This window comes from Adelges cooleyi, unplaced genomic scaffold (genome assembly GCF_023614345.1).
Source record: "Adelges cooleyi isolate 19-005CV unplaced genomic scaffold, UGA_ACOO_1.1 ACOO_flye_CR_arks_rails_tigmint_CR_PRNA_446, whole genome shotgun sequence".
NCBI lineage: Eukaryota > Metazoa > Arthropoda > Insecta > Hemiptera > Adelgidae > Adelges > Adelges cooleyi.
Window position 1 is genome coordinate 1095930 of NW_026096129.1, and position 22104 is coordinate 1118033.

Below are 22104 nucleotides of genomic sequence, written 5' to 3' on the forward strand. Positions count from 1 at the left end.
AACATATTGTCTCTCTATCGTTTGCACATTCTTCTGCGTTCCTTACGTTCAGAAGTTTCAAATCTTCTTGTACTCTATCCATTCATCTTTGTCTAGGGCATCATCTAGGTCTCTTAATGTCGGGTTTCCATTTAGTTATAGATCCAATCATTCCCTCCGATCTCCATACGTGCTCCGCCCAACTTATCCTCGTGCTCTTCAGGGACCTAATAATGGTAGGTTCCTTATAGAGATTATCCAATTCTTCGTTGTTTCTCATTTCATACTCTCCATCGTTATATCTCTTTGGACTGAAGATTATCCTTAATATCTTTCTTTCAAACACTCCTAACTTTCCTTCGTCCGATTTTGTCGTGGCTTATGTACCACATGCATATAGAGCAATTGGTTTAATTATGACTTTGTATAACGTTATTTTAGACTTTATTGATAGTAGTCGTGATTTGAATAGTGGCATTAGACAATAGTAGCATCTATTTGCTGCCATAAGTCGTTTTTTAACTTCTTCGTGGATATTAGCATTTTCATTGATCTCTGCCCCTAGGTAATAGGTGCCTCTCTGTACCCTTTCAAATTTGTAATCATCAACTTTTAAATAATTAGTATTGTGATTTCGTATCGAAAGTATCATATATACTTTGTTATATTTTATAAACATCCAAATTCAAGTAAAACCAAAATTTATAAGCGAATTTCGTCTTTCTGTACTCAAAATTGTATTGTAAAAAAAAAATTACAGGGTTCAGCTAACCCTAAAAAGCCTCAGGTAATGAGAGGTGGCTGATGCTCTGATGAAGCTGATGAAACCAGTTAAGTTGCGGCACCCGCATCTTTAAGTTCTTTTTCTTTTGGTGGCTAGTAAAGAAACAAGTTTTCTTTAAAAAATGTAAAACGAGATAAACTATAATTGACTGTATTGTTTTATATCTTATCTATATGAAAATCAATTTAAATCCTGAATAAACATAGTAGGGTGAAGGAAGGTATTTTCGTGGCATAAGCAATTTCGTGATATAGTTTGTTGATCGTATCGCGTAATTCCCTATTAGAAAATTGTCTTCAATCACACTGATTGTTAAAATAACTGTGTTTTAAGAATCAGTGTGATTTTCAAGACAATTTCCTAACACGAAATTGCTTGTGCCACGAAAATATCTTCCTTCACCCTATAATACAGAGGTTGCCCAATTTAGGAACTTTTTATAACCAGAGATAAATGTTATTAATTATGAAAAAAATGTGGTTAAATTCCATGTTTTTGGGTTTGTTGATTTCGAATATGTATGTATCAGTTTTCGATTTTGACTGGCCAAAAAAAATCTAAAAAATTAAAGTTAACTAAAACCTAAAACTTGTACTACTCTTACTTAAGTATTAAAAACATACTAGGATCACAGTGATCCTAGAGCAAATGGGTATTCATCAAAATATTGACATAAACTGATAATTTTTTTCGAATTTAAAACATGTTTATGTTAAAATATAGAAACACTTAAAAAAAATATATTGTATGTATATTATATTGTACTCGGTAGACAGCGAGTCGATCTGAAAAACATCTGAAACATTTTTCTGCGCTCATGTTTGACGTGACCAAATAAAAAGTTCCAACAAAATTGTTAACGATTTGTTCTTTCAGCTGCATTATGTATATATTATAGCCATTATGGTACTACTATTGTTTCATATGCAAAAATATCGCTGGAGTCGTTACAATTTCGGTCAGACCGTTTATTTATTTATTCGTTCCATAGCATAATTTATTTATGTTCAAAGTTGTCTAATGTAATATTTTAAACAGATTATAATGGTTGAAATTGATTGAAAACAAGAACCAATAATTGAAGATAACAGTTTGTCTTTGAACCATTCAGACTCAGTCTGTTGTATTCGCTCATGTTGGTAACATTGTCTTAGGTGTATTAGATATTTAATTATTTTATAATATATAACAGTGTAGTTATATCTACATGTTGCTTAAGTTTTTTCTACATTTTTATGATTTTGCTGAATTTCATTACTATATTAAATTGTATAAATAACAAAGCTAGGCGGCGTAGGTTGAGTAGTTGCTTACTTTACGGCAAGCAACATTGGAAACTTAAATTTTTACCATCTAACTTCAAGAAAATATATAAAATTTGCATTTGCGTTTAGCACACCGGTGCGATGAAAAATTGGAAAGTCGCACAAAATGTGTACTTAGGTGTTTTCCAAGTATGCTAAATTTCATTAAACGATACCCGGCTAAAGTGATTTTTTACATTACATGAAATTTAAAATTTTTCTTTTATAATGTTCAATAGTTATTATTCATACCTACAGTTGATTTTTTTGTTTGTATTACTTTAAACGTGGGGGCAGAGGGTACTGGGTACAAACACCTTAAACTTATAGGCAGTGTTTTCGAAATACATAAATTTCTAGGGTTTTTTTAAACGAGAGATTTGTTAAATGTGATCGAATTTTAGCTGTTTTAAGTATACACTATAGTCTATAGTCTACACCTAGCTCATATGTCTCCTCCTCCTCTTCGGTTCAAATTTAAAAACTATAATTTATGTTTCATATTTCTTTTTATCATGCATGTCAATTTATAATTCTTAAGAATACCACAATAGCGAGCCCTATAATATTGTGTTATATTATTAACAATTAAATATGAAAACTCTTTCTACCCATTCTATGACTAAACTAAACTCAATAAAGCCAACCCATAAATATTGAAAAGTTTTTACCATACACCAATGTATACCAACAACACATTTTAAATCATTAATAAATTTAAACTGTTGGATGCTAACCCATTGTGCAATAGTAAGCTATTATGCTGCTATTTTAAGCAAAAAGCTGACCCTAAAAATACAATTTTCCCAAAACGGAAATCGATAACATTTTGAAAATTAAATTATGGAAATATTTATCCATTAAATAATTAATTTATTATCAACGTGGCGAAATCTCCAAATTGAGTATGTGATGGAGTTTTTTTTTCGTCTTTTAAAATAACTTTTTATACGTGATTTCTGACTAAAAACTCAATAAAAAAATATTAATTTATTGCTCTAAGTAAATACATAGTTTTTATTATAACTATTTCACACTGTAATAAACAACAAATTGATACAGACAATAATGTTAAAAGGATGCTCATAATAACGTGGGTGTTATTGTAGACAGTTATATTGTCTTGAAAACAAAGGTTAATGTGTAATTTATGCGTGCAAACCACCTGTATTAATGTGTTATGCAAAAATACTTAAAACCTTTTGTATCCCCTACATTGTATTAAACACTTGTAGTCGTGTCGTTGACTTTGGTCTTATAAGTACTGAAATTACACTGCATATTTTAGTGCAATTAAACAGTACACTATAACTGTTACTATGATAAATATTAAAATTATTCTTTTGCTCGGTTTGGCGGCGTACGTGGCGTAAGAATTTTTTTTGTTTTTACTATTTCTTTTTTTTTTTAACGATTTGGAAATATTTCATCAAACCTAGAGTTTTTGTACTTATACATTTTTATTTTTTATATGATTTACAGGTGTCGTAGCGGTAAAATAAAAGGTAACTTAACATTTAGTATAAAATAAATTACCGAATGAGGTCGGGGCATAATGGGATCTATACATATTGCTGACGTGGAGAACATAGGGTTTTTTTTTTTTTGTAACTATTATGACTTAGTTTAGAAATAACCTTTGATGCTGAAATTATAGAAAATAAAAACTGCAAATATAATCCATATTACTCACAGTAAAATATGTTACAATTATGATTACTTTTGGTAATAAAAATTTAACTAAAATTTCAAAAATAAATTGCAGCGTCGGCAGAGTTGCATAATATTTAATTTATAAACATTTTTAAACAAAAGTGGACTATTCATATAAGTATATCACCATACGAATAACAACTTTACTTAACTTTTATACTTGATTGATTTCGTTTATTCATGACTAATTTTACTGGTTATTATTAGATTAAAATAGTCATGATTAAAAAGTTTACATTATGTATTTGAGTAAAATAAAAAAAATCCTAATTCTGCGTGTTATTATCTTTTTTTGAGAATAAAGTTTGAACTAGTCGAATGGATAAATTATAATGTTGGAAAAACTACTAAATTACCATAGAAGTTTTATAAAATATAAAGTATTAAGAGTCCCGTGTAAAATAAAAGTATCAAAATCAATAAAAATGACTAACATAAATATAAACAGTACAAGCCTATAATTTATTATTAAACTATTTTGTTTTATTGTCCAGATTTAGTTGTTATTGTGGTTTTTCCTAAATTAAAAATTAAAAATATTTTTACATAAAGGTACTACAAACAAAAATTGGTACAATGACGACAGCGACTCCAGTGAATCGATTTCATCAAGCGAAGATAGCGAAGATGAAGTTTATTGGCCTAAACAACCCAATGGACTCAACAATAAACGTAAAGGAAACGCCAAGGTTACGGCTAGAGATAAAGATTTTTCAAGAACCGGAGTGGGAAAACAGGGTTTAAGCGTAGAATGTACCGACGACGGAGCCCTGGTCAACGGCAAATTAGCTCCAGAATATGATGTAAGAAACCAACCTCACTTTGACATGACTGGTAATGGAATGAAGATCAATGGCCAACAGGTTGGGGATACCGGGTCAAGACAAGGCTCAAAAACAGGTTATAAAAAATAACTATAATACTTTAAGGTCTAAACAAGTAAAATATTGTACCAGTTATAATCATCTAGTTATGTTTTTACATGGTGATTTATAATCAAATTTTTTTTTATTATAAAAAAAAATTACAAAAAATATAAGCAAGACTCATAAAAAATGTTTATTTTAACAAAAAATCTAACTATGTGAGGTCAGAAGCAAAATGAGTAAAATAAATATTGAAATTAATACTGGACTTATTTAAAATACTATAATGATTTTTTTAAAAGACAAATTTAAGAATATACATTAGTATAACATTTTATTTACTGGAATTCTTTTATTTTAATCTAGATAAAAGATATCAAGAGAAAACTAGGTATACTGTGAGACGTGGAACAATATTGGACTTCCCAATTCAAATAACATAAACACAAACAATGTTAACTGGAATAACATGAACTCGAGTTCACCAAGGCCTAAACAACACGGCAAAGCAAAATCAAATATCCCTGCGAAATCACCAAAACAAAAAACAACAGTTGCAAACAATCAAGGATGCGGGGCTGGTGGAACCTTAAGTAACTTTGGTAATTTTGGAAATCAAGGTTTGAGCTCAAACATCACGGTAGCAGGGAATTTAATTGGAAATCCAAAAATAAACATTGAAAGAACTGCCGACGGCTTAAAGATCAACGGTAAAATAGTCCCAGGAGTCAATCCATACGACGTAATAGAGATATATTGGAAACGAGAAGGAGGAATCGAAGTGAATGGTGAAGACAAACCAGGATTCGAAGATATAAAAAATTGCGGAAGTACGTCAATTTTGGCGTCAATATCAAATCCAGCTTATAACAACGGTTCTGGGCCAAGTCAAGCACCAGGTAATAAAAAAATATTTCATAACACGTTGAATTCGTTTTTTAACTTTTAGCTACTTTAAATTTTGAAAAAAAAAGTTTTAAGGATAGAACTAAAAATAATGCTTGAATACTACTAAAAAATTACAACTGTTCGGTGAAAATTCCATTTTGATATCAAAATTAGTCATAAAGTAACTTGGTCGTAAACTTGGTGTTTTTACAATAATTTACAGAATATGTCATCGTTTAAGTTCAAACAAAATGTTTTATCACTGATGAAAATAAATTTATTGTTATGCCAAAAAAAGTAATCGAGACCCATACCAAAAATGTTTATTTTAACAAAAAATATGACTATGTGAGGTCAACACAAAAATAATTAAAATAAATATTGAAATTAATACTGGACTAATTAAAAATACTATAATGATTGTTTCAAAAACAAACTTTAGAATACATATTAGTATAACATTTTATTGACTGCAATTCTCCTATTTTAATCTAGATAAAAGATATCAAAAGAAAGGTGGAAACAATATTGGACTTGCTAATTCAAATAACATAAACTCAAGCAATGTAAATTTGAATAACATAAACTCGAGTTCACCAATCGAAGATAGCGAAGATGAAGTTTATATGCCTAAACCGTACGGCAAAGCAAAATCAAAGATCCCTACGAAATCACCAAAACAAAAACCAACAGTTGCAAACGTTCAAGGATACGGGGCTGGTGAAAACTTTGGTAATTTTAGTATTTTTGAAAATCAAAGTGTAAGCTCGAACTTCACTACATATTAGTATTGACTGCAATTCTCCTATTTTAATCTAAATAAAAGATATCAAAAGAAAACTGGGTAATATATAAAGGGCTGCGGGGAAAAAAAAATCAACGTCAATTTGTGTTCATTCTGAGAAAATCATGTTTTTAATTTCAAAACGTAATACATTTTGCTTGTATGCCTAACTTTCGGCGGTCGTTACTCTCGACTAATCTGTTTTTTCCCTGGTTCGACCGCATAAAATATACAATACGTCAATACAAATAATTTTATACCAAAATCTTATTTTTAAAAAAAATTGAAATTTAACGGTAATAATACAGGTTGGCAGTATAATAACAGAAATAATAAAGGTATGCAGTTTAACAACGTTGGTAATAGAGGTCGGCAGATTAATCATCAGGGTAATGGAGGTGTGCAGTATAAGAACAGTGGTAAAAAAAATGAAAAATTCAATGGAATACCAGGAAGAGGAACCATGAATTTCTAAACATTCACGAAGCAATATAATATCTACAATGATAAAAAATAAAAAACCAATGTATCTTAATGAAAAAGTTTCAAACTGTTTATATTCTCATAAAAAATATGAATGTAAAGAATATAAAAAATACCGTGTTTCATAGTACTATATGTAATCATTTTCAACTGAATAATACTTTTAACATATGATCTGTAATGCATTTATTATTTACAAATATATTTATTATTGTGCATTAAGTATTGAATTTACTTATTAGTATATATAGTATTCGTTAGTACAGCACTTTGGGACATATAAGACTTATAAATAAAACAAATTTGCAGCAGCGTTCTGAACATTTAGAAGTCTTTATAGAACAACAACAACCATAATTGCTTAAACATTGAAATATAATCTATTGTGCATGGTAAACACAATTGCATCTTCGTCGCAAGTTGGTGTAAAACTTAGTTAACCGGCTTGAGTGTGGATCATACAAAGTAAAATTAACCAACGGGTCGATCTCGTGTAGAGCATCAGTTATATCCGTAGATAGTAGGGTCCAAGGAACATCCAACCAAATGACTAACCAGGTCTAAGAAACAATGCTCGGAGGTTGGCACTGTCTTTTCGAGACACTGGAAATCTTTATTTTACCGCGACAGTTACTTAAATGATCCTTCCGGGAGACTTCATCTGGGACAGCCGCAAATATTCTCCAGACTCAATATAAATATTCAACAAAATTACGATGGAAATTATGATTGTTTCCCAAAAAAAAAATAAGTAAAAAAAAATAAGAAATAAAATTCTAGATTATCAAGTTTAAACGTTTCCAACCATTTATCATATCAAAACAAATTAATAGAAGCCAATTGACAAACAGTATTGTATTAAATAACTGTTGTACAACATTCACTAACTAATTTATTGAAAAATGTTTTCCTGATAAACTTTAGCCTAAATAGTCTCTCGACAATGTGTATGTTACGGTCTTAACTGAAGTTTTAGGATAACTCGTGAATATATAACTAGTAATTATTTTATAGCTCAAGTGTTAATTGCAAATACCTAGCAATAATTGCAGTGGGCTCAAGGCATAGTAGGGACAGAGCATATTTCTAATAAAATAATTTATTTCTGAACGCTTTTAACCTTTCAGTCTCTAATATGAAGTCCAGTCGGGGCACTTGATATTATTTTTAAATAAAACAATTGACGTTGGTTTTAAAAAAAAAAATTGTAGCATCGATGAACAAATTCTTTATTATATTAGTTTTTGCAAAGTATATACTCTGACGGTGCTATCGAGGCATTCGCAAGGTAAACGTTATTTTCATAAAATCAAATATGTTACATTTTTATAATAATAAAAAAAAAGATGTAAAAGTTACAAACACGACGCACGTTAAAATTATTCTACAGCTTTACTATATAGATATAGGTTTTATCAGTGTTCAAAATATCAGTGTGCCATAAATTCTAATATTGTATGTTAGATATGTGAATATTGTCAACCTTTGAATTTTGAGATATCAAGTTATATAAACAGGTGCTTACACTAAAACATTAATTTACCGGCAATGACATAAAAGTATAATGCAAATTGCAAGTATAAAAAATCCAGAACAGTGAGGTTCAGGCACAAATAGGGTTACAGAATATTATAACAACTGAAAGTGATAGCTGATAACATTTACTTTCAAATAAACGCTTTGATGCGAATCCATAATGGTAGAATACAAATATCGATAAAAGCGTTGTGCCTAATAACAATAATGTTTTTAAAAATGTAATTTTGTTATTAGGGTAGACAAGTCTATAATAATTATTTTAGCCAATTAGTGTAGTTAAACAAACATTCGGTTTGCTACATTGTAAAAAATATTTAAGTACAAGTTAAGAATTTGAACAGTTCGCATCATTCCCTTGACTCCACTGAACTGGCTTTTTAAATAAATTATTTGATATTGTACATACATCAATCCATCAAACAGATAAACAATTTACAATTTTCCATTAACTATTTGAAATAAACTAATATAACCATAATTAATAAATATGTTCGTTTTAATATAATATCTGTACTCTCATTCCATTTAATGATGAAAAAAAAAAAACACTTCTCATTATTTATTATTTTATAATTATAACAGCTGATCGTTGAATGTTGTTGGTTGAATTTTAATTTAGTTGTACTGTAATAGTACATAATATTATAGTATAATTTACATTCAACTATGTGTTATAAAATATAAAGGCACTACTACACAACTAGGTACTCACCAAGGTTGGACAAGTTAAATAAAATTTCATTAAGTCAATAAAGATTTCTCGAAAAAAAAAAAAATGTTCTATTCAAAGTTATGTCTTATAAAAATGTAGTACCTCTTTTTGGAACACGCTGTGTGTGATATTAAATAACAATGATACATGCCTAATTTATTATAAATTTCATGACTACAATCATTTGCGTCCGAACTTTTAGTGTGTTATACCACAATCTCTTTCACCTTTAATAATTTGTTATTGTATCTGAACTTAGGGTCTCATAAATACAACTTGGCTGCAGCTACATGCTGTTAAAATATTTCAGAACAAAAATTATATTTCTTACTATCGTTTGAAACAAATTAATAAAAACCAGTGTTTTAAGCATGCTCACAAATAACTCGGGCGTTATAACAGACAGTTATATTGTCTTGAAACCAAAACTTAATATGCATTTTTTTCATGCGAACAAACATAAAGCCATTCTCAACTTATTATTTATTAAACGTAGATGTATTCGTTGAAATTGTTCTTTTAAATACTGAAAGCGCTGACTATTTAGTTACAGTTGAACTAAACAGTATATTATAACCGTTAATATGATAAATATTCAAATTATTATTTTGCTTAGCCTAGCAGCATACGTTGCGTAAGTATTTTTTCAGACTATTTATTTTTTAAAAGCTTTTAAACATATTTCATAAAATCTAGAGTTTTCGTGTATTAATTTTGATTTTTTATAAAAACGTTTGCTTTTCAGAGGCGGTGTCTTGTTTTCCAGAGGTAACTATATATTATAAGATTTATTATAAAAAAAAATATTTCAATGTGGATGGGGCATAATGGGGTCCAAGCATATTGGTGACATAAATATAATAGTTTTTTTTTATTAATTATTATGGCTGTGTTTATAAATAACCTTTGATGGGAAATTATAGGTGGCAAAACTATTAAGTATAAGGCATATTTTACACAGTTAAATATATTAGGATTCACGTGTAACATAATTACGATTAAATAATTAAATTGAAAAGAAAATCGCTATCTCGTGTTGGCAGAGCTGCCTTGTAATTAAAATTTAATAATATTTGATTTAAATAAGTTTCCAACATATAACGCGTCAGACATAAAATTGACCATTTTAAAACCAATATCTTCTAAGCCTCGCGTTAAAGATTAAAATTAATAAGTTCAACTGTTTTATTTTATTATAATTGACTGATGGTATCTCTGGTATCTACATAGTTTTTATGGTTATATTCTTACGTATACAGATACTACAGCAAAAAGTTGGGATGTTGAAATCAACGGGTCCAGTGAAGCCGGTTCACTGAGCGTAAATGTCGATGATGAATCCGACTCGAAAGGCAAAGACTCTGAAGAAATCTACCGCGACAGCACGAACATTCCAAGACAATCTGGGAACAATTTCGGTAACTTTGGTAATTTTGGAAATCAAGGTGCAAGCTCGAACTCTATACAAGATGGAATCTATGGAAATTTGATTGGAAATCTAAATATAAACTTTGAAAGAACTGCCGACGGCTTTAAGATCAATGGTAGAATAGTTCCAGGAGTCAATCCATACAACGCTATAGAGATCGATTGGTACCCACAAGGAGGGATCGCAGTGAACGGTGATTACAAACCAGGATTCGAAGATATAATATATAGCGGTAGAACGATTTTGGGGCCGATATTAAATCCATTTGATAGTGACGGTACCGGGTCAAGTGAACACTCAACAGCAGGTAATAAAAAAAAAAAAAACAAATAAAACATTGAATAAGATAAAATCATGTAATTATAATTTCACATGGCGATTTCCAATAAAATATTTTGGAAATAGTATTTATGTGCCCTCACCGATGAAAATAAATGTATTATTATGCCTATAAAGTATAGCAAGCATGCGAGACTCTTAAAAATATGTTTATTTTAACACAAATCAGACTATGTGAGGTCAGAACAAAGATGAGTCTAAAATTAATACCTATTGGACTATTCAAGAATACTATAATGATAGTTTCGAAGAAAATTTTTAGGCCTCCGAATAAATATTGATGTATCATTTCATTTATTACAGTTTTAATATTTTTATCTAGGTGAAAAATCGCATAAGAAAAACGACTACCAAAGTAGATATCAAAACCGTGGAAGGCTATTTAGAGAGCCAACTATACCAACTGATAACGCTACCAAGACGACTTACGACGACTTGATGAATCCTATTGAAAATATCACCTCTTTTAACAAAGGACTCAACAATAAACGTAAAGGAAAAGCCAAGACTACAACTGGAGATGAAGATTTTTCAAGAACCGGAGTGGGAAAACAGGGTTTAAGTGTAGAATGTACCGACGACGGAGCCCTGGTCAACGGCAAATTAGCTCCAGAATATGATGTAAGAAACCAACCTCACTTTGACATGACTGGTAATGGAATGAAGATCAATGGCCAACAGGTTGGGGATACTGGGTCAAGACAAGGCTCAAAAACAGGTTATAAAAAATAACTATAATACTTTAAGGTCTAAACAAGTAAAATATTGTACCAGTTATAATCATCTAGTTATGTTTTTACATGGTGATTTATAATCAAATTTTTTTTATTATAAAAAAAAATTACAAAAAATATAAGCGAGACTCATAAAAAAATGTTTATTTTAACAAAAAATCTGACTATGTGAGGTCAGAACAAAAATTAGTAAAATAAATATTGAAATTATAACTGAACTAATTTAAAATACTAAAATATTTTTTTTAAAAGACAAATTTTAGAATACATATTAGTATTACATTTTATTGACTGCAATTCTCCTATTTTAATCTAGATAAAAGATATCAAAAGAAAGGTGGGAACAACATTGGACTTCCCAATTCAAATAACATAAACACAAACAATGTTAACTGGAATAACATGAACTCGAGTTCACCAAGGCCTAAACAACACGGCAAAGCAAAATCAAATATCCCTGCGAAATCACCAAAACAAAAAACAACAGTTGCAAACAATCAAGGATGCGGGGCTGGTGGAACCTTAAGTAACTTTGGTAATTTTGGAAATCAAGGTGAGAGTTGAATTCATTTTTTAACTTTTAGCTACTTTAAATATTGAAAAAAAAAGTTTTAAGGATAGAACTAAAAAAAATGCTTGAATACTACTAAAAAATTACAACTGTTCAGTGAAAATTCCATTTTGATATCAAAATTAGTCATAAAGTAACTTGGTCGTAAACTTGGTTTTTTTACAATAATTTACAGAATATGTCATCGTTTAAGTTCAAACAAAATGTGTTATCACTGATGAAAATAAATTTATTGTTATGCCAAAAAAAGTAATCGAGACCCATACCAAAAATGTTTATTTTAACAAAAAATATGACTATGTGAGGTCAACACAAAAATAATTAAAATAAATATTGAAATAATAATACTATAATGATTGTTTCAAAAACAAACTTTAGAATACATATTAGTATAACATTTTATTGACTGCAATTCTCCTATTTTAATCTAGATAAAAGATATCAAAAGAAAGGTGGAAACAATATTGGACTTGCTAATTCAAATAACATAAACTCAAGCAATGTAAATTTGAATAACATAAACTCGAGTTCACCAATCGAAGATAGCGAAGATGAAGTTTATATGCCTAAACTATACGGCAAAGCAAAATCAAAGATCCCTAAGAAATCACCAAAACAAAAAACAACAGGTGCAAACAATCAAGGATGCGGGGCTGGTGGAACCTTAAGTAACTTTGGTAATTTTGGAAATCAAGGTTTGAGCTCAAACATCAATACAAACAATTTGATGCCAAAATCTTATTTTAAAAAAAAATTGAAATTTAACGATAATAATACAGGTTGGCAGTATAATAACAGAAATAATAAAGATGTGCAGTTCAACAACGTTGGTAATAGTGGTCGGCAGTTTAACAACATTGGTAATAGAGGTACGCAGATTAATCATCAGGGTAATGGAGGAGGTGTGCAGTGTATAAACAGTGGTAATATAGGTAAGTCTGATTTAGTGTCAGGGTCGAATTACTATCATACCTTATATCACATTCTATTGATACGGTGTAATAACGTTGCAAGTGAAAGTTTGGCTCTCACAAATAGCACGAAATTGTCAAATTTTGTCATTTTTGAGCAATAATATAACAATAACTACTTGGCAGAAATTTAAAATTTGATCAAAATTTTCTTAAAAAATTAATAATCTAACAGAATATCTAAAAAAAAATTGGGGGTTCCCATTTAAATTTCAAAAGTTGATACCGCGCATGCACAAACTACTTAAGGTAAGATTTTGGAATTAAGCCTTAAATGTGCATAAAATAACACCTACTAACACACAAAAGTCAAAATTTAAAAAAAATCAATAACGGCTCGAAAAATTGGCCGTTTTCGAACTTTTAGAACACCCTGTACATAGCTATTGCTAGTATAATATTATAGGATATAGGCACTGTTATTTTGTACATTATGTCATCTAAGTTCCCTAATTAAACATATATATTTTAATCAAGTTGCTACGTTAAGTCAAAAATAACAATTAGAAGCAATGTGATTTAAACTGCATAAATTTCAACCGTAATATAGAAATCCGATCAGCAGTTTAGAAAATTTAGTGGGTTATACCAATTTTTTTTTACATACTTAAACGGGTTCATCATCAAACATTCTGTGTGTGTGTATTTACAGATTTGTTATTCTGAAACATAAATTGTTTAAACATTATAGGCATTGATTCATACTATTTTAACACAATATTTACAGTGCTGTATGAATTTCATTAGAAATTCACTCTAAAAAAAAAAAGGTTTGTTTAAGAAATAAATTGAATTTAGTGAATCTATGAGCACATCCTATGGGTACTATTATGGCAAAAATAACATATTGTATCAAATTGTTTCAACTACTTTTATTTTTATATGATTTCTAAAAGTAGACTACAGTGGCAGTGAATCATCCGGGTATGACACTTCAGACTCCATGCAATTTGATGGTTATAATACAGGTTGGCAGTATAATAACAGAAATAATAAAGATATGCAGTTTAATAACTTTGGTAATAGAGGTCGGCAGATTAATCGTCAGGGTAATGGAGGTGTGCAGTATAATAGCAGTGGTAATGTAGGTAAGTCTGATTTAGTGTCAGGGTCGAATTTATTACTATCGTACCTTTTATCACATTCTATTTATTGAAAACGTTTCAGGATATACAACTTTTACCCAAGATAATGTAACCGTAGAAATGAATGGTGATGCACTCACGATCAACGGCATAAAAGTCCCAGAAGTTAAAGCGAAGAATTTAAAGCAGGTAAAATGGAGAAAAGGTTCACTCAAGATCAACGGTAAAATAAATGAAAAATTTACTGGAATACCAGGAAGAGGAACCATGAATTTCTAAACATTCACGAAGCAATATAATATCTACAATGATAAAAAATAAAAAATCAATGTATCTTAATAAAAAAGTTTCAAACTGTTTATATTCTCATAAAAAATATGAATGTAAAGAATATAAAAAATACCGTATTTCATAGTACTATATGTAATCATTTTCAACTGCATAATACTTTTAACATATGATCTGTAATGCATTTATTATTTACAAATATATTTATTATTGTGCATTAAGTATTGAATTTACTTATTAGTATATATAGTATTCGTTAGTACAGCACTTTGGGATACATAAGACTTATAAATAAAACAAATTGGCAGCAGCCTTTTGAACATATAGAAGTCTTTATAGAACAGCAACAACCATAATTGCTCAAACATTGAAATATAATCTATTGTGCATGGTGAACACGATTGCATCTTCGTCGCAAGTTGGTGTAAAACTTAGTTAATCGGCTTGAGTGTGGATCATACAAAGTAAAATTAACCAACGGGTCGATCTCGTGTAGAGCATCAGCTATATCCGTAGATAATAGGGTCCAATGAACGACCAACCAAATGACTCACCAGGTCTAAGCTCGGAGGTTGGCACTGACCCTTCGAGACGCTGGAAAACTTTATTTTACTGTGACAGTTACTTAGATGAACCATTCGGAGACTTCATCTGGGACAGCCGCAAATATTCTCCAGACTCAATATAAATGTCCTAACCTCATATATTCCATATTTCGGTCTGAAAATTATAAAAAAAAAAAAACAGAACTCAATTATCTTGGATTTGACATTAAAAAAAGTAGAATTGGTTTTTCCTAAAAATAATAGATTTGTGGGTAAAGCTCTAATGACTCTAATGACGCTATGCGCTTCGTATGTAGTTGACAGATAAAATAAAAAAATATATATATAAGAAGTATACTTCTTAAGTATTTGAATTCTACCGCGTTAGTTGATAAGGTAGAGTACTGATAAAACAACATGTGATAGGAGAAGGTGACTAAGTTGATTATAAAGTAACTATCAGGTTTAGAGCAATATTAAAAGTTAAAATAATTTGTTAAAATTAATTTGTAATCTGTGAGAGACAAGATTGTGATCAATAAACATTGAATGTTGTTTCTCATTTTTACAGGTTTGTAAATTATCTTATAAATAAGTTGTAAATAGCGTAAATATCCTTATAATATAATAAACTCATTTTTACAGAGAAACGTTTCAGTTTGTTGTTATATTAATCTTGCCCCAGATTAACAATAAATAAATTACATATTATATATATATATATATATATAAATACCCTTTACCACAAAAAGTAATAGCCTTTTCAGTAGTAGTATGTTCATGATTTGGTACCCGGGCATTGTTTGCACGAAATTGCATATTTGCACAATTATGTAAACAAGTACATTTTGAGTATATTTGTTGTATAAAATCCATACTAACATACCGATTTCTTTTGTGAAATGCGTGTAAATGTATTTTTTGAAATTTTACAGAAAATAGGTCAGAAACTGGGAATGGTACACCATTCATATATCTAACTTCCATGCTACCGAATATCAAGATTATGAATCTCTCTTTATTCCTGCTTGTCGTGATTCTATACCGGATGGCTTGCCAACAGTTGCCCTAGGAAAATTTCTGGTTCGATTGTCGGTTCTCCCCCGTAAAATATCCGATGTTTTGTCTGCTGACCGTGTACCGTGTCACATCAGTTTCATACTACAGTGTATTTATTATGTTAGTTAGGTTTTTTTAGGGGTTTGTTAAAATTATTTCCAAACTCCGAAAAGTATTATCTATTTTATATAAGCCCGGCGCCACCGCCAAATTGTAACCTGTCTGTTTGGCTAGTTGGCTAGGTTAGGCCGAAACGACATTCGATAGGGTTTTTAATTGGTAGACCCGAAGACGGCACGGTCCACGGATGGCTAAGCCGGATCTACACTCAAATATCCTTTAAAGTCCCAAAGGAAACAGGTTTACTAAATAAGTGAATCTATAATATATATACACATATACATACATATATATTGCACCTCTTCCTGGATTCTAAAATGACTATGTGTTATAAGTTTAAACACAAAACAGAAAACAATTATAAACATTTGTAGGTTGGTTAGCTAGACCGAATCAGGTTGAATCTTTTCCTAAGCATACTCTGGGTTTTTAGTCTCTACTGGCCAAGCAACGACCGGTTAAGTGTAAAACTCGAATAGCCAATAAAATATCCTCAACTGCTTTGACGTTAATATATCAAAAACAGGGAGGAAAAACAAACAGGAAGTAAATAGTGTGAAGTTTAGGTTTTTTTTTAAACAGCAATAAAAATAGAACACTTTTGCGTAGATAACTAAATGACTGACGGCTTGCCACGGCCTGTACAAATGCATTACTACGATCAATTATTACTAATTTTAGTTTTCGGCTTAATAATGAAGTTTTGTTTTGTTTATGTAAACGCGATAACTTTTTTTCCTATGAACCGGATTGCTCGTGTAGCACCTCTATAGATCCAAAATCTTATGCAGATGGTACTTTGGTAGGTTAAAAGTAGAAAAAGTCAACTCCTTCGTCCTCGAAACCCGGAAATATTTTACTGATTTCAACAGGTAATGAAAATATTTTCATTATATTATTAATAACGATATATGGGTAGATCAACCCTAATCGTATCCACCCTTAGACTACAAATTTATTTTTAAGCACAATTGTCATTAGGTACAATGTTTTTATCGATATTTGTATTTTTGTCTGTTAACACTGTACCTCCCTTACTTTCTCACTTATTACTGCTCATTCTCTTACATATAGTACTTTATTACTGTGCTAATTTATACTGTGTTTGGTTTGACCCTACTATCCACGGACTGGCATTGAAGTATTTATTTAATAGAGATTTTATCACTTTCAGTAATAATAATTTCTGTAAGCCCGTGACCTCCCCACTCCCACTATGCCCCGACCTAACTGTACTGGCTTTTTATGGCTTTTATTTTCTAACGTCTACAGATTTCTTTATTCAGAGGCCCAAAATTTTGAATTTCAAATTGATAATGTACTAGGTTTTATTTTATACTCTGAATTGTCGTTATATAAATTGCACTAGTATACTATAAAAAACGGTAAAGTGTGTAAACAACACACAGTTAGTAATGTTTTTTTATTGCGTCTATTCACCTTAAATTCGTATAGATATAAAAAAACATATCAGCCATAATAACCACTCCATATTATTGCACATAGAAAAATTCAATACAAATGACTCCTAGCTGACATTGTCCTTGTAGTCGTTTATGCCTTTAATCGATGAAAAATACTTAAATATACAAAAATGGTTACCATTATCTTTTAACTCAAAACTTTACCGATCCGGTTCAACGGTAATATTTGTTTTTTAACGTGCCTCTATATGAAATGTAGGTACGCTTAAATCATTTTTCTTTTAAAGAAAGTTCGATATTATTTTAAACGCAATGATATACAAGGTGATCCAACTAACATAAGACACTAATTTTCTCTGAAAATATGAACATTTTGACAATTTTTTTTCCCTTAACTTTTAGGCGCATATTTTAATGTAATATAACTTTTGCTTTGAAATCAAATTTTAGAGGTACAAAATAATTAAAACTTAACACTTCAATAACATAAAAATTATCATCATGAAATTAGAGTAGACCTTGCATAGTAGATTATGGCCGTTTCGTGAACTGTTTTGGCGTTTAAGTCTCAACACTTATTTATGAACTTTTCAAACTTATAAAAATAAAGAGAGCATAGTGGGGTATGGGCAATGTGGAGATGAGGCGGTCACGGCACTATAGAAATTATTATAACTCAAAGTAATGAAATAATTTTTAAACAAACGCTTCGATGCGAATCTGTGGACAATAGGTTCAAACCAGTTCAGTCTAAACCAAGCACAGTATACACAGGGTTTATATTAAAAAAAAGTTTGAATACAGGTTTTTGAGAAAATTGTATATGTTAGAGCCCCATATTAGATCTACCTTTCAAACTTCTATCCCTAAAACTTTGGTTGAAAAAGTGAAATATAGAAAAAAAATTCTTGTCCTACTAGGGGAAAGGGTTTAAGATATTTTGTTGCTTTGTCAATGTTTATCGGTAGTACTATGTTTAAACATACATATGTCAAAATTACAAAATGAATAGTCATTCTCGACAAATTTATTTTTTTTGTATCGTAATAACCCTTCACATATGATATTAAGTTGAAACTTAATCACGAGAGTCGAATATTTAGTTCTTTGCACGATATAATATTGTTAAAAATTAACTATTTGCTTTATTTTTAGTTATAACATATTTTTACATTACAGCCTTTCACACTTGGAAAAGGAAAGTACGGTCTTTTTATTTATACGACTTTTTATCATTTTTACACATATATTACCTTTAACTCTATAAACATTATGTTTTGGGAATTAGGGTAATTTTTTTTTACCTGTCGTGCCTTGTCGGGCAACATTTCACTAACCAATGATTAATTAAGTCTCTCCTTAAATAGATAAAAAAAAAAAAATATATCCGCATCTTTTTGCCATTTTATTTTAAGGCAACAAATTTAATGTCAAGTTCCAGACTCCCCCTCCCCCCAAAAAAAGTCATCCTATCAAAGTAGTGATATCTACATTGTGGCCAAGTATTTTATTTCTTAAGTTCATAATCTCACTTCACTCTTACTTTTATGAGCAACACTGCTCTATTATTTGTATTACTTAATACTTGGCCAGTATCCAAATGAAAATTGACCTTTCTGAGTGAGGCTAAAACCGACTTGGCCGCAATGTAGATTCCACTACTTTGATTGGCTTACTTTTTTTTGGGAGGGGAATTTAAACCTTTTTTCATTTCGTCTGAGTTATCTCAGTGAGTAAATTTGATAATGATGTTTACGCTTCAATCACAGCGGCAATAATTTTGAAAAAATTGCAACTTTCAGATTTTCCCATTTAGTTACACTGTAGAACCTATCTTTGTGCCAAATTTAACGTTTCTACCTTTATAGGAAGTGTTTAATAATTTTGGTAATGAGTGAGTGAGTGAGTCACTAACAAAAATAATAACTTTGAAATTCTCCCTTCTTGAAAAGGCTTACTATTAAGGGCTCATTTTTTTTTACAGTATCCAAAGCTACTCGAGCTTAATCTATGTTTAAAATTTCAAAATCTAACTTAAGAGGAAACTTTGGGTGAATTAAATCGTGTAAAGATACACTGGCATGTTGTAAGTGTGGAAGTTGAATTTTTTTCCCGCTATAGTTTTCCAACTATGTCTCTATCATAACAAGTGCTGTATTTACTATGTAGGAAGTAGGAAAACCGACTTACTACTTCCGGCCAAGTAAATTAAATTTCGATTTTTTCATGACTGGTTTGATATGTCGACTGATTTTATTTGTTGACAACGATGTATAATAAATATATTACATTATGTTATTTACTTAGCTCCTAAATTATATCACAAATTTTAAGGCTTATGTTAAAAAACTTCTTTTTTTTTTTTTACTTAACGACCATTTACACTGAGTTAACGAAGAGTTTTTTTTTGGGTCGAAACTACTAGAAATCTTTGCGTTATTATGATTGAAATATTTGCCCATACACGTGTCCCTAATTATCCATAATTTATCAAATTACTAAAGACGGATATATGATTTAATATTATATACAGCCGAAATTCGTATCATCCGTTGTTCTACTTTGATCCACAAAAATTACTTCAAATAGAATTACATAATTAAAAAGTAAACGTCCTATTGCAGTTACACTGATATAGGCTTAGGTATCGATATTTTTTTCCTACATATGTTATATGGTGTTTGTTAGACCTATTTTTAGGCTAATTTTCAGTTCTTTAATCTTAAATTTGCGCTAAACAAAATTTTTAAAACTTTTATCTTTTCTCCCGGTGGGTTGTCGAAAATGCTAAGGTTATAATAAATCGAAAATATTTTCAAAAATCATACAATTTCGGCACTTGTGCAAATACATTTTTTTTCCGTCGATAAATATTCATAAATTCAAGCAGAAAAATGCGTCGATCCAACGACAACAACAATGTATAAAATTGTCAATGTTCGAATTTCACATTTTTTTTTCTGTGCACATCTTAGCGTTAAATTGTTACGTTGAAAATTTGAAGGGCATAGCAAATTGTCAAAACTTGAAAATGTCATCGAATCGGATGTACGATTTACGCACATGGATATTTTTTAAATTACTGTGCCTTTAATAGTCCGTAAAACAAACAGTAACCTAACCTCATGTATGACTACCGACGGATATTCACAAAGTAAAAAGCCATTACAGTTGGGTTTTGGACTTAAGTTGACCAAACTGACTAAATGTGATAAAATCACTTTTAAAACAATTAAAACTAAAAATCTATCACTGCTACTTGAGCACTTAAAAATTGCTGAGACCACACTAAATAGTAACCGTAAACATAAGAAAACAAGATTTGATATTTTTTTGGGGTCGGTGATTACGAATTTAATATGAGTTGTCAATTTTAATTAGCCAAAATAAACTTGAGTAAAAAAAATAAGTACAAGTATAGTTTTTGTATGTTCAAGTTTGCTTTTAAATGGAATTAAAATCCTAACCAGACATTATTGTATAACCTCACCACGTTACTAGGTAGGTAATTGTCGTTTGATAAAACGTTTTCAACTATAGTCAGCAGTGGGGATTTTTGGAAAGTTGACCACCGGCCTTCCCGTTGATTCAAATTTTTTTTTAAATGATTAATTAAAATATAAACTATATTTAATAAAAAAAACTGTTTTACTTATATTCAAATAAACAAATAATATACACAAATAGTTTATCCATGTAATAATATATTTTTAAACCTTCTAAAGTAACATAAATGATACGATTGGTTTGATTTTTAATTTTTAGTAACGATAAAATATTTTAATTGGTTTTGTATTTTTTCGATTGATATTGCTTGTTAGTGATATTGTTTGTTTAAGTAACCCAATAATTACAGATATTGCACTTAAAAACGATTGATAACTTGCTTAACAACGGACAAATGTAAAATTGCCAAATTGATAAGAAACTATAATCATTACTTTAACGTAGACCCAAACGATTATTTTTTCTTTATAAAGTTTACTGATTTCTTTAAAAGTTTTATTTTATTTTGCTTATACAGTGACTTTTCAAATTAAAAAAAGTGACGGATTATACTTAAATATTATTATAATATTGTTTTTCACAAACAACTGCTGTTGAAAAATTCCGTTTGTCGATCAATTATTTGAATATATGTTTATGGTTTATATTATTATTATTATTATTATCATTTATATAGTATTTATTTAGTACCAAACAGGATAATTCAAACATAAGTTTTATACGGCTATCTAATATTCTTTACCGGTTAGTATCAACATTTTATCTAAATACAATTTAATTATTTTAATATACGTTTGAAGTGAAAATGAAAAATCGAAAATCCGGATTTAAAAAAATTATTTTAGGCACTTTAAATATCTTAAAATTATTTAATAACGTTACAGTATAAAACTGTAAGTAAAATATTCTGGTGATTGGTGAAAATTATAAAAAAAAACGCATAACTTTGACAACTATTAATTGATATCGGATTCTTAATT

At 29.7% G+C, this 22104-nt stretch overlaps 1 protein-coding gene across 1 annotated transcript; it reads left to right on the forward strand.

Moving 5' to 3' along the window:
• Positions 1–3180: 3180 nt before the first annotated feature.
• On the forward strand, positions 3181–14460 carry LOC126842131 (putative mediator of RNA polymerase II transcription subunit 26). The gene is made up of 8 exons (XM_050579022.1): positions 3181–3436; positions 3550–3572; positions 4333–4680; positions 5013–5545; positions 6030–6266; positions 12905–13057; positions 13996–14184; positions 14264–14460. Exons 4-8 carry the CDS (start codon positions 5116–5118, stop codon positions 14458–14460), a joined length of 1206 nt encoding a protein of 401 aa, XP_050434979.1. The 5' UTR covers positions 3181–3436; positions 3550–3572; positions 4333–4680; positions 5013–5115.
• The last annotated feature ends 7644 nt before the right edge of the window (positions 14461–22104 follow it).

What these genes read in the sequence shown, in the direction of transcription:
- LOC126842131 (XM_050579022.1), top strand. Translation starts at nt 5,116, where the DNA reads ATGAACTCGAGTTCACCAAGGCCTAAACAACACGGCAAAGCAAAATCA. An exon ending in TGGGCCAAGTCAAGCACCAG is followed by an intron (nt 5,546 to 6,029) that starts GTAATAAAAAAA and finishes ATTTTAATCTAG; the next exon opens with ATAAAAGATATCAAAAGAAA. An exon ending in TAATAGCAGTGGTAATGTAG is followed by an intron (nt 14,185 to 14,263) that starts GTAAGTCTGATT and finishes AAAACGTTTCAG; the next exon opens with GATATACAACTTTTACCCAA.